This window comes from Hippoglossus stenolepis, chromosome 3 (assembly GCF_022539355.2).
Source record: "Hippoglossus stenolepis isolate QCI-W04-F060 chromosome 3, HSTE1.2, whole genome shotgun sequence".
Lineage (NCBI taxonomy): Eukaryota > Metazoa > Chordata > Actinopteri > Pleuronectiformes > Pleuronectidae > Hippoglossus > Hippoglossus stenolepis.
Window position 1 is genome coordinate 16,049,551 of NC_061485.1, and position 12,653 is coordinate 16,062,203.

At 41.1% G+C, this 12,653-nt stretch overlaps 1 protein-coding gene across 1 annotated transcript in view; it reads left to right on the forward strand.

The window, feature by feature from the left end:
* col7a1 (collagen, type VII, alpha 1) overlaps window positions 1–12,653 on the forward strand; it is a 67,122-nt gene that overhangs the window by 33,539 nt on the left and 20,930 nt on the right. Inside the window, exons 64-88 of the mRNA XM_035152655.2 lie at window positions 762–833; window positions 1,641–1,685; window positions 2,073–2,108; window positions 2,516–2,551; window positions 3,069–3,173; window positions 3,255–3,320; window positions 4,087–4,122; window positions 4,217–4,252; window positions 4,349–4,396; window positions 4,502–4,537; window positions 5,810–5,935; window positions 6,082–6,291; window positions 6,375–6,410; window positions 6,497–6,541; window positions 6,629–6,745; window positions 6,832–6,903; window positions 7,012–7,056; window positions 7,827–7,862; window positions 9,258–9,293; window positions 9,375–9,419; window positions 9,529–9,561; window positions 9,689–9,751; window positions 9,896–9,931; window positions 10,504–10,584; window positions 10,790–10,858. Coding sequence (XP_035008546.2) covers window positions 762–833; window positions 1,641–1,685; window positions 2,073–2,108; window positions 2,516–2,551; window positions 3,069–3,173; window positions 3,255–3,320; window positions 4,087–4,122; window positions 4,217–4,252; window positions 4,349–4,396; window positions 4,502–4,537; window positions 5,810–5,935; window positions 6,082–6,291; window positions 6,375–6,410; window positions 6,497–6,541; window positions 6,629–6,745; window positions 6,832–6,903; window positions 7,012–7,056; window positions 7,827–7,862; window positions 9,258–9,293; window positions 9,375–9,419; window positions 9,529–9,561; window positions 9,689–9,751; window positions 9,896–9,931; window positions 10,504–10,584; window positions 10,790–10,858 — 1,566 coding nt within the window. The remainder of the gene's footprint in view (window positions 1–761; window positions 834–1,640; window positions 1,686–2,072; window positions 2,109–2,515; window positions 2,552–3,068; window positions 3,174–3,254; window positions 3,321–4,086; window positions 4,123–4,216; window positions 4,253–4,348; window positions 4,397–4,501; window positions 4,538–5,809; window positions 5,936–6,081; window positions 6,292–6,374; window positions 6,411–6,496; window positions 6,542–6,628; window positions 6,746–6,831; window positions 6,904–7,011; window positions 7,057–7,826; window positions 7,863–9,257; window positions 9,294–9,374; window positions 9,420–9,528; window positions 9,562–9,688; window positions 9,752–9,895; window positions 9,932–10,503; window positions 10,585–10,789; window positions 10,859–12,653) is intronic.

The window sequence follows — 12,653 nt, forward strand, 5'->3', positions numbered from 1 at the left end:
TCTTTCACCAAGATCCACGAATTACAAAAATGTTGATAAATGCCCTCATCTGCCCCCTGATCCTGATCCACACCAAATTTAATACCATACTGCTTCCTTCCACCAGGTTTCATGGTCTTCTGTTCAATAGCTGTTGTGTAATCCGGCCAATTGATGAACAAACAAATGCTGATGAAAACATAATTTCCTTGACAGTGTGTCAAAACAAAACAACTATAGTAAGATCAAATAATTAAATGGAATAAAAATAAAATATACAGTATAAGTGATACAGATAATACATATATCTCTCTCACAAACACATTGACGGCAGACCCATTTGTGAACAGCCCCTCCTCTCCATGAATACTCTGAATCAACACATGATGAAACCCAGGAGGACGGATCCAACATATTTCAGTCGTCTGAATTAGGAGCACATAGTTGCACTTTAACTGTCCGAGCTGCAGAGGGCACTGTGGAGATGTTAAGCTTCAGTCGTCACTCCTGTGGACAGTTGCATAAGACGACTGTTGAGAAATTCATCTCCAGGCCAGTTTCACTGTTATGTAATGTTGACCAAAATAATGATTTTTAAGCCCACAACTACACAACTTTCTGTTAAGTTCAAGTTTTACATATAATTCTTCTGTTATATGTAAACCTTCCCACAAAATACTGCAAAGTGTGACTCAATCTAAGTCAGATTTAAATCAGATATTTACTCAGATTAAAATGAGATAAAACCTTTCACTCTGGTGTGTGTCGGTCTGTTTCACTAGGGTTTAGCAGGACTCAGAGGAGAACAGGGCTCCCAAGGGCCTGTTGGGCCTCCAGGAACTGCAGGGACACCTGTGAGTACTCACACACACACACACACACACACACACACACACACACACACACACACACACACACACACACACACACACACACACACACACACACACACACACACACACACACACACACACACACACACACACAGACAAAGCCCTTTATTTTGTATTTATGAATATGTTTTTTGCCTGAACTGTAACAGCAAGGACAGCTCCAGAAATGCCAATGTCTTGATTCAGTGATGATGACCATCTGTGTAATGACATAACACCATTGGTCAGGGTTTATTTTTTTTTCTTTCAAAAAGCACTTAGCAACTAGAGTGAAGATACCCGACCAGAGCTCAATGGTTCCCATTGGGGCCTGATGGGTCAGGTTGGGTCTGGAAACTTTTTTTTCCAAATGATATTCGGTTTCGAGACGTGTTTGGTCACATTGGCTGGGCCTTCTACTTGATGAGTTTACACTGTATGTGCCTGGTGCACTATATGTGTGGAGCAGTGTGGAGGCCAGAAGTAAATATAGAAAAAGATGACTTTGGCTGAAATTAGGCAGAATGCAAATATATGGAATGACATCAGGATTATGCTAATTCGTGTTTTGCATTATCGAGCAACATTTAGCAACATTTTGAGCAGAATTTAGCAACTTTGACGTTTTTTTACAGCAGTTCAACAACAGTTTTCTACCACATCCTCTATTTCTCAAGTTGATCGCACATGGTTCAGTCATTTATCATGCTCGGACCTGAAGACTTGTTACATCTCAGTCTGTTTTCAAGCACATTTAATTTACTGTGTGTCATCATCATTGTGTTTCAGGGTAAAGCAGGTGAAGATGGCAAAACTGGGGCTGCTGGCAAAATGGTAACTCCTCTCTAGAACTTCGCTCTGCTGCTACACTCCTGCATCCTGAACGAATCCTCTCCCTCTCCTGACAGACCGTAATCTGCTCATGCTTCAGTGTTGTGACTTTGATATATGTTGATATTGATTCTGTCCAGTAAGACTATGAACAAGTCCTACTCTTCCCTGTGAGTGATGCTGATCAAAAGCAGTGCCGACGTGTATTTCAGGGCCTGCTGCTTAATGGCTGTCTTAAGTGAACCTCTAAAGCAGTGGCACTGAATTATCTGAGTGCTCCTTCAGCAGACTGCCCATTATTCCATTTGTGTGTGTGTGTGTGTGTGTGTGTGTGTGTGTGTGTGTGTGTTTGTGTTTGCAGCCTTTAATGCATTTTGTTTTGACCTACAGGGTGAGGATGGAGTGCCAGGTGAAGATGGGAGGAAGGTTTGTAGCTCTTCATCAATCTGTAAAATCACCTTGTACTGACAGGATGGTTTAGTTTTTAGTATGTATCAGGATTTATCCACAACACTTATAATAATAATAATTTAGACGACAAACACCAGCAATACACTGGAGTCTAATTTCTGTGATAAATCCATAGTTTTTCATTGTTTTATCAGCCTTATTTAAAATGCTGCATATTTAAGAGAGTATTGTTTTTGATTTCTCAAGGTGCTCTAATTTCTACAGGACAAATCTCTTGCAAAAGCATTTATTTAGACAACAATATCGTTTAGGAAGATATGAATAGATTCATTTTATTAAATAGAATATAAAACAAAATAAGATTGTGCTCTTTATGGCTTTATTTCTACTTTTTATCTGACACCTCTTTCTTTAATCTACAGGGTGACAAAGGAGAAGCTGGAGCAGCCGGAAGAGATGTCAGTTTTGCCAAATCTCCTTCATGTTATTATTCTGTTAAAGTATCGTGCCTGTCTTAACCTGCCCTCTCTCACCACCTTCGTCCTGTATTGATCCCACCTTCCTGGGCTTTATTGTATTACACATCAGCTTTTCCTCTTTTCTTTTCTCCGCAACACTTTCCCCCCTCGAGTGTGTATTTATCAACTGGAGCTCACTCTGACATTGACATTACCATCACACTCTCACTCACTGCTGAATCAATAGGCTTCTCAGAAGCAGCTATATAAATTCACTAGCCTCTAATGATCAAGCTTAGCCTTTAAGGGTGAGCCACTTCTGAGAGAAATCCAAAGGAGCACCAAATGTCAGCGTGCTGTTTTTCATGTGCAAAGTCATATTAATTATCTCTGGAACATCAGTGGAGGGGTGGCAGCGGCCACCTGCTTTGATTTTATAGTTCAGCCTTTACTATAGCATTGGCGAAAGTAACCCCGTGTGACGAGATTCTCAGTTGTGTTATTGCATATTTTCCAGGGCCGTGATGGGCAGAAAGGAGACCGGGCCCTCCCTGGGCCTTTAGGTCCCTCCGGTCCTCCGGGGCCACCTGGGGTCCCTGGCAACATTGGTCCTCCAGGACAGGTGCATCACATGAAGACACATTTTACAGTGCTATGAATATCAATGATAGTTATCATTACTAATCCAAGCACTGTCTCTCAGGTTGTGTATGTGAAAGGTGTTGCAGCTTCACCAATCCCAGGCCCTCAGGGTCCCCCAGGAACCCCTGTGAGTCTGCATGAATTTCTGATGTTATTTTATTTATTTATATATATATATATATATCTCCCTGCTTTTTCTTTAATGTGATATGCTGTGGATAATATGTACAACCTAGGGCCAATGGAGAATGAATGGGAGAGCAGATACATATAAAACTAGAATGACACTTAGTAGAGCACATATACCTCCACCAAGGCCTAACAGTCTCCTTATGAAATAACATTTCAATATAAATAGTTTGGTCTGCACCAAAGTTCACACACTTATAAATGAATACAAAAATTCATGGCTTTTCATCAAGAGCCATGAATTATTGTTTGAAAAATCCACAAAAATGTTAAAAACGCACTCAACTCACATTGTTAAAGAAAGTGGAAAAAAAGAATCCTCGATCCTCCCTCTGATCCAGATCAGCACAAAACATTACTGTTGTTTTCCCTGAAACATATCACATCAAGTTTGGTGATAATCTGTTCAGGTAGTTTCTGCATAATCCTGCGAAATATCAAACGCTAACAAGAACAAAAGCTCCTTGGCAGAGTTAAAGTTCCTCTGCATGTAGTTTCTCATAGAATCCTGTTCCATGTTTTTTGTTCTATTATATTGTATCATCGTTTTCATTTTGCAGAAGCATCAGAAAAAGGAGCAGTGTCTCCCACATGTATGAGCAGTGATGTCTGTTTTATCAACATGTGCCTCTGTATGCTGCTGCATCCCTCCCACAGTCTTATCTCTTCCTGCTCTTATCAATGTCCTTGCTCTTGTCTTTCAGGGCGTCCCAGGGATTCACGGATCTGCGGGAGCCAGAGTGAGTCGCACATGTCTTTATTGATCTCAGTTGGTGTTGGATTAATAACCATTTAGTGTGTCTTTTTTTTTACGTCTAATGTTCTTTGCTTCAGGGAGAACGAGGTTCTCATGGCCTTAAAGGTGATGCTGTAAGTTAAACTTTCTTTTCTATTGGAGTGAAAATGTGACACGTTGGAGGCTTCATGTGTTTAGCGTTGACACTTTGATATCTTTTTTATTGGCAGGGGGACCCGGGAGAGGACGGGGCGCCGGGCAAACATGGGACAGCGGCGGTAAGACATCAGTACAACACCTGTGATGACCAAGCTGTGACTGGTCAATTCATTTATCGCCAATGTGCTTCATCTTTTCTGAATGTTGTTCATTTCTCTCATCAGGATGTACATAAAGCTCTGGCCAGCTTTGGTATCCAGGTATGTGGAGTGTACTTTGTACATTTGTATTTCTATGATTCTGTAAAATGTTTGTTTAGTGTGTTCCTCTGTAAAGGTGTCATAAGATTTCTAGTTCCCACGTATTCTATGTTATTTAAGGAGACAGATTTATATAATCACAGAGACGCGCATTAACGCACATTTCCTAAACCAGGTTCCCTTTATAAGTCAGATATGTTTATTATTTATACATCAAAATATGTTTTTGTTTATTTGGGGGATTAGTTTTAAAAATACAATTGGCAAAGTAGAGTAGGTAGAGAGACAATTATTGCCTTAATAAATATTCATTTACAAATATCCCAACAGCTTCCACATCACTTTTACTCATGCATCTATTATATTATTATACTATGGTTACGTGGATAAATCTTTTAGCAGAATTGTCCTGCTAATTGAAACTTTCCTGGAACATTTGCAAAGTGACCTATTTTTCCGTTGATTCATATTCATTTGCAAATGTCATCATACCATTAGCAGCTTCCAGATATATTTATAACTGGTGTTCATCTGTCCTTCCCCTTGTGTCAACAGTTTAATTAGTTTGAAAATGAAAATGTCAGTCCAGTAAAAGTGGATTAACAGAGTAACCATGACCAAACTCTGAATGGGATTCGCAAGTAATTTAAATCCACAACAGCACGTAGGGTTTTTGTGACAGATGTGGACCAAAGCCTGATGTAGATCCTTGAGTAAACATAGTCCTAACAGTGTGGAGGAGTTTACTACCCTGTGAGGATGTCTATCTCCGTTACTCTGTATATTGTCTAATACAAGATTTTCGGTCTTAATTTTAGTTTAGTTTGTTCCAGATAAAGCCCTGCCCACTCACTCTGTTGTGATTGGTCAATCGGTTACAGCGCTTGTCGGAAATGTCTGCATCCGCTCTCGCTTTACCTTTCTTTGTTAGAGGGCGTGCCTGACCAGTGGCTACACATGCATTTTGCATATGTGGAGTATCGTAAAGTCATGTGACATAATGCAGAAGATTGGACGAACTAGGGACGTAAACAAAAGAATGTATTACACACTGGAGGAAAGGTAAACTAAAATGTATCATAAGTGTTCTTTAAAATGACCATTTGATCTCACTTTGGCCTCGGAAAGTTTTTTCAGCTGCTCAGATTTTACAGAAAGGATTTTGTCTTTACTGACTAAATGACTTTGTCTTTATTTGAGGTCTAAATAATTTCAGAGACCGACATGTGTGGCTGAAAGTTATAAAGTTTCCTTTCTCTGCCCTCCACACAGGTGTCTGATCTGAAGGTGGTTGTGGACAGGATGGACAAACCCTTGTCTCCTTCAGTACAGAAGGCAGAGAGAGGCGAAAAAGGAGACAAGGGCGAGTCAGGACCGAGAGGACCATCTGGTTTAGATGTAAGTATGACGAGGCAAAGGGTATATAAATAGACTTGATGACGATCCATAGTAAGATCATAAAAAGTCCATCAACCAAATACAGTCTTATACAGTATTATATATTATATAACATATTTTTCTTTCCACTTCTGGCTCAACATTAGGGTGCTCGTGGTATTCAAGGAGACAGGGGATCAAAGGGCGATCAAGGGGATCGAGGACCAGCCGGCGCAATAGGGCCTACTGGAAGAGCTATTGGAGAACGAGGGCCAGGGGGACCCCCAGGGCTTGCTGGAGAGTCAGGCAAGCCAGGGATACCGGGTGTTCCTGGGAGAGCTGGGGAACTGGGAGAGGCTGGAAGACCAGGAGATAAGGTAAAGAGCTTGAGGTCAATAAATCAAGAGGTTCTCATGGACTCAACATGACTTGACTAACCTCATGTCTGTGTATTTTTCAGGGGGAACGGGGAGAGAGAGGGGACAAAGGAGAGGGTGTAAGTTCTTATGTTGGACTGATGTCATCAACATTAATGTTTTATCCAAATATCTTTACAATAAATTGATCACCTCTATCTGTCAGGGACAAACTGGGCTAACGGGGCCAGCCGGTCCAACAGGTCAAAAGGTAAACTGCTTTGTATCCTGGTTTTTGATGTAGTGAAACCCTGTGATCTTATGATCTAAGAAATCTTTATGTTTGTATTTTCTCTAGGGAGCGTCTGCTGATTCTGTACTGATCGGTACGCCTGGGGCCAGAGGTCCTCCAGGTCTTGCAGGACAGAAGGGAGAGCCTGGTGCAGCAGGACCACAAGGACCAAAAGGAGATCGAGTAAGATACAAAAGATATACAAAATCAATCTATTACAGAATCACATATATACACATCATTTAACGTGTATGTAAAATGGCTTCAAGGGTTTTGCGGGACCTCAAGGTAATAAAGGAGACAGAGGAGAGGGTGGAGAGAGAGGACGTGATGGCTCATCGGTGAGTTGGCACTCAGAAGCAGTCTAGATTAAACCATTGCAATAATGACACTGACATCTTGGGAAATATATTATTATATATTATTATTATTATGGTTTGTAAATTCAGGGCTCACCAGGAGAACCGGGAAAACCTGGTCAGGATGGAAAAGCGGTAAGTGGGGGGTACTGGGTCTCGTTAATGTATGCACACATATAAATATAATAACATAACATGTTTGCAAATTTCTGTAGTGAATATTTCAGTCAACAGCTTTGGTAAGTGTATGTTTCTTGTAAAGCAACCATACATTTTAAAATATCTTACCCATGTTAACGATTTACAGTGTGTTGCTATGTAAGCATAAGATTGTTAATGCATCCAAAAGACAACCTGCTCCTGCTTAAGATCTTGAAAATACAAAACAAACAGCATTTCAGTTCCCATCAGAGGACATCGTCATCTTTTCCTACCATTTACAGTAATCACTAAAAGTCGAATCACACTGTGGGAAAATTCTGTCTTTTTGTGTAGGAGCATGAATAAATGAACAGAGGTACGATATTAGACACTTCTCACATTTTTTGTTTTCCCTCCCCTCCGTGTCGGAGCAGGGACCAGCAGGGCCCGCTGGTTCTCGAGGGCAACCAGTGAGTAACCAGTAACCCAATAACGGCGCCTTCTCTTAGGTTTGACCTGCAGAGTGAATCCACTGGGTTGGCTGAAAGAACAGAGCAGAAGGAGCTCTCTTCTCCCCTCCTTGGGCTGAGGCTTCATAGATCCTGTGCAGCTAACACCTCACTCTCTAACTTCCTCTCTCTCTTCATCTCTGTCCATCTCCTTTCCTGTGTTGTTTGTTCCCCCCTCTTCCAACACTGTCCTCTACCAACCTGTCCCCCCCACTCTCCTCTCATCCACCTGGCTCCATCTTTCATCCTCTCCAGGGCCTACCTGGGTTCCCAGGAGTACTTGGCAGACCGGTAGGTTCTCTGCTGCTGGCTGGCATGCTTGGGCTGTGGAGGAAGGCGGGTTGTGAGAACCCGTCTCTGTGGTATCAGATACAAAGCTGAATAGATTCATCTGTGCTGTAGCTCACGCAGCTAGCAGCATAAAAGATGTGTCTGCGTTTAACAACAGGAGAGTAGAACAATTTATCAGAATGCAAACACCATCATGGACCCTCCAGGAAAAATTTCATCACTTTAATCTTATTTCATTTGTATTGGCCACGTCCTTCTGAGATTTGGGATGAGTTAGACCTTGATGGGTTCCTCATGAATTATTAATCAAGACCACCTGTCCCCAAAGCATCCGTGTCAAACTCAGGAGAAGAATTTTGAAGTTGGATTTTAAATGCGTAAAACACCACACATTTGTCAGAGCAGATGAAAGGAAGTCAACTGACACCCTGAGCCGCAGTCTCGCCAGGATCCAATGTACAATAGCAGGGGGGGAATACTAAATTGGGTGCACTCCAAAAAGTACTTTGTTGTCGAATCGCTGAAGACTGCTTATCATGCATGGAGCTGTGCCTGCTGTCGGTTGCGCGCTCATCCCTTGCATAGCACTGATTCTTTCAGTTTACCATGTTAGTGCCTGTTTGCTGACATTGTTGCTCCTCTGTGTTTGTGTCATCCTACCTGTTGTCATGTTTGTCTTTGTATATCTGTGTCTCCCAGAGACGACCTCATGCCAATCTGCCTGTCTATTATTTATGTTATAATTACATGTACATACAAATTTGAAATGCTGCATATTTATGAACATATTTGTGAAATTAATATGTCATTTAAAGCTAGGGTTTGTAATCCTGGAAAAGCTAAGCAAAAAGCAAAATATTGTCTCACAAACAACTTAGCAACCCTACCTTTAAAGGGGGAAAAAATGCGTTTGGAAAAATGCAGTTTATTTGTGTTCTTTCCAAGAGTTAGAAAAAAGATTGATACCACTCTCATGTCTGTTCATTAAACATTACACTTTATTCATTAAATAGACTTCACTAAGCAATTACCTTGAGTTAATGTCTGTTATGATTTGGTGCTACATATATATAAAGTTGAATATGAAGCTACCACCTGTAATCTTAGTTGAACTTATCATTAAGACTTGTATTGGAAAAAGCCTTCCCCTCTATGTCCGAAGTAAACACAATACATGTAGAAGCATCTCCAGCTCCACAAATGAACACATTATATCATATCATGTTTGTTTTATCTATATAAAAAGTGTTAATACTGTTATATTTGCTTTAGTTTTAGATTATTCTCATCTAACTCTTAGCAAGAAGGCAAATAAGATTTTAAGAAATGTAAAATCATACCTTTTAAAATGTGGCCTAAAAAGCATTTTATACAATACATGTGTTTCACTTGTAGGGAAACCCAGGAGAGACCGGCATAAGGGGGCCAACTGTAAGTATCGCACTTGATGAGGCATCTTTACAAATCCACACACTATTACCAACAGTTTACATGTTTATGTGTTTTAATTAGGGCCCCATGGGTCCCAACGGGCTTCCAGGTCCATCGGGTGTGAAGGTGAGTTCACTGAGGTGTTACCATTTCAGAATTGTTCATTTTTTCATGTAAAAATTCATTTGTTTGTCACTTTGTCGGCCGAAGTAAAAAAAAAAATTGCTTTTCACAGGGTAATCAAGGAGAACCAGGCGTTGGCGTCAAGGTAAAACAGCTACAGGACTACTCTATCTTTTAGACAAGAGTTTCCACTGACCTATAGAACCCAGACATATCACAGTCATTGATAACAGATCAGCAGTGTGTGAGCTTGTTCCTCTTTGTCTCTGCAGGGTCCTCCTGGTGCCCAGGGGAGCACAGGTCTGCCAGGACCAATAGGTCCCCCAGGAGCTGTTGTAAGTGTTCCCATAAATCACTGCTTCTCTTCAGGGGGAATGAAAAAAACTGCTTTCATGTTTTCTCATGAAAGTCACCGGAAATCTCATGGTGTGTATCACGTTGTTTCCCTTCTGACCACTGTATGTTTTTTCCTCCTGCAGGGTCCACAGGGCCCCCCAGGACTGTCGGGGCAGGTGGTGAGTATGCAATCCTGATCCAGCTGCTTCTGTCGCTGCACAGTCAGGAGGTGTCGAACAGGAGAAAAGCTCTGAGCCTGGGGCGTTTTAGTTGTGACTGAAAATGGGAACATAATTAAACAAAACCTCTGAAACATGTGTACCAAGCTCTTATTGATGAATGGCTTCCTCTGATAGATTTTATGTTCTTAATTTTAAAAAGCAGGATGGGATTTCTAACCCTAACCCCACTTTCAGCTGAAAACGTGCATTTTCTGACCCCTGCAACCAACATTTATATCACTACTTTCTTGTTTCTCAGTCAGATTCTTATTATAAACTAATGAAGGTTTGTGTAAAGATCCAATCATCAAAGTAACTATTGATGAAATATAGCCTAAGAAAATCTACTTCTAAAATCTGACATTGTGTGAAATCTTCACATTCAATGTTTTCTCACCATTCACAGTGTTTGAGGTGAATTTAACGGATACAAATTAGCAAACCCTTCAGTAACCCTAAATCTAAATGTGACAACACATGCTTATTATTAAGTACCGATTACAAATACTGAAGAACATCCTGCTCCTCAGGGTGAAGCTGGTAAACCTGGAGTTCCTGGACGAGATGGGGTGCCTGGCAAAGAGGGAATACATGGATTATCAGGAAAGCAGGTGTGTGTGTGTGTGTGTGTGTGTGTGTGTGTGTGTGTGTGTGTGTGTGTGTGTGTGTGTGTGTGTGTGTGTGTGTGTGTGTGTGTGTGTGTGTGTGTGTGTGTGTGTGTGTGTGTGTGTGTCACGTTGTCATGTGTATCTGTGATGTGCACCATGCTGTTTTTATCAGGTCCTCCTCGTTGTTATTGTGTAATTTGTTGCACAGGGCATCGGTGGACCTCCAGGCCAGCACGGCTTAAAGGGGGAGCAGGGAGACAGCGGCCCTCCAGGGAAGGTGAGAACATGCTGTACCTACCGAGGTGCCTCTGGCGAAAAGGACAAGTGGATGAAATTGGTTTTGTGGTTGCTTTTATTGGATATGATGCAGAATGATTTGCTGCCTGAAGTCATATAAAAATACATTTCTGTAGCGCTAATATTAGCTTCCCACTGCGAGAGTTTTCATCTGATGCACAGCAATAGGTGGTTCTGAGTATTCCTTCAAGGGCTGCAGCTGTTGTTTGTCCGTCTGGGGCTGGAGCTGCTGTTACCAGACGCGTTCACCAGAAATGTATTCATCTCTTAAAGTTGGTCAAAAGTTCCAATGTTTTTGCTTTAGGTGTTAAGTATTTGATTTCAATTCATTTCTCATGGAGAGACACACTTCTATGAGTTTTCTGTATGAATGCCCCTCACCTCTTGGAGAGTTTTTATGCCTCCCTCACCCTCCACGCAGGCGATAGCCATATGGCCAAAAGCATAAGGTTGTCTGTTTGTCCGTCAATACATCTGTCATATTCAACACAATATCTAAAGAACTCCTTTGGGGAATTTTTTCAATTTGGTAAAAATGTTCATTTTTAGTCTGATCAAGGTCAAGGTCTCGAAACATATTTTTTTGGCGGTTGAAAGTCAAAGGTCACGGTCACAAAACACATTTTTTGCCTTTTGAATGTAATATCTCCAGAACACCTTGAGGGAATCCTATCACATTTGGTATACACATTCACTTGGATGGAAGCATTACGTGATGTAATTTTGATTTTGATTTTGATATATATATATATATATCAGGAACACCCATAAGGAGTTTCTTTACATCTGATACAAACATTCACTGGAACTCAAGAATGATTGGATTAGAATTTAGAAGTCAGAGGTGAAAGGTCAAGGTCACCTCAGAAACCCCCAGTTTGCGTTGTGAATGTTTTATCTTAAGAACGCCTCAAGAGAGTTCTTTCAGATTTGGCACAAATGTTCGTTTTTGGGCTCTTTAGGGAATTTCTTCATATTTTGATCAGTTGTCACATGGACTCAAAGATGAACTGATTAGTTTCCGTGGTCAAAGGTCACAGTGACCTCCCATAAGTCTGGAAATAAAATGTATGTAGACTGAAACTGCACTGATCGGCGGAGGCATACAACTGCAGGGCGGTCATTTTAGTTTGAGCTGGGATTAGGCAGTAATGTAATACAAGGACGTCATCTCTCCACGCAGGCTGTCTCAGTGAGATATCTCTGTTATTGATTGACATTCAAAGAGTAAATCTCACTTGCTGACCCAGCAAAATTAGTTTTCACGAGTTTGAAACATGTTCAGATGCTTTTTTCCTGCTGTCACAGGACACTCACAGGTCTATATTATCTGGTGCAGAACAGCCCCAGAGTCTTTTCACAGAATTGCAGTAAATATAGGGAAACCCCTGTGGAGGCTTTTAGTGCCGCCCTCGCTACAAATAACTGAGGCATCGACCGTGAGTTTGAACTATGCTTCCATAAAATTTGTATAATATTAAAGCATAAAATTGCAGCACTGTAGTCGTTGGCAACAGTACATTGTGATCTAGATTTTCTCATGACCTGCAATTCATCGGTATTATACAGTGGATGTAATAACATGTGGTTTGTCAGAATGTGAGTTGGACTCTATGATCAGATATAATAAGAAAGAGAAGACTCTTTAACCGATGTATTGTGCTGCTCTAGGTCAACTCTATCACAGTCTGTGCACTAAAACTGAAAGGAACTGTCAAATCACAAGGATTCGGGTGTTCCGGTGAAGCTGTTAAAGATTTCTCCTGACATCAATA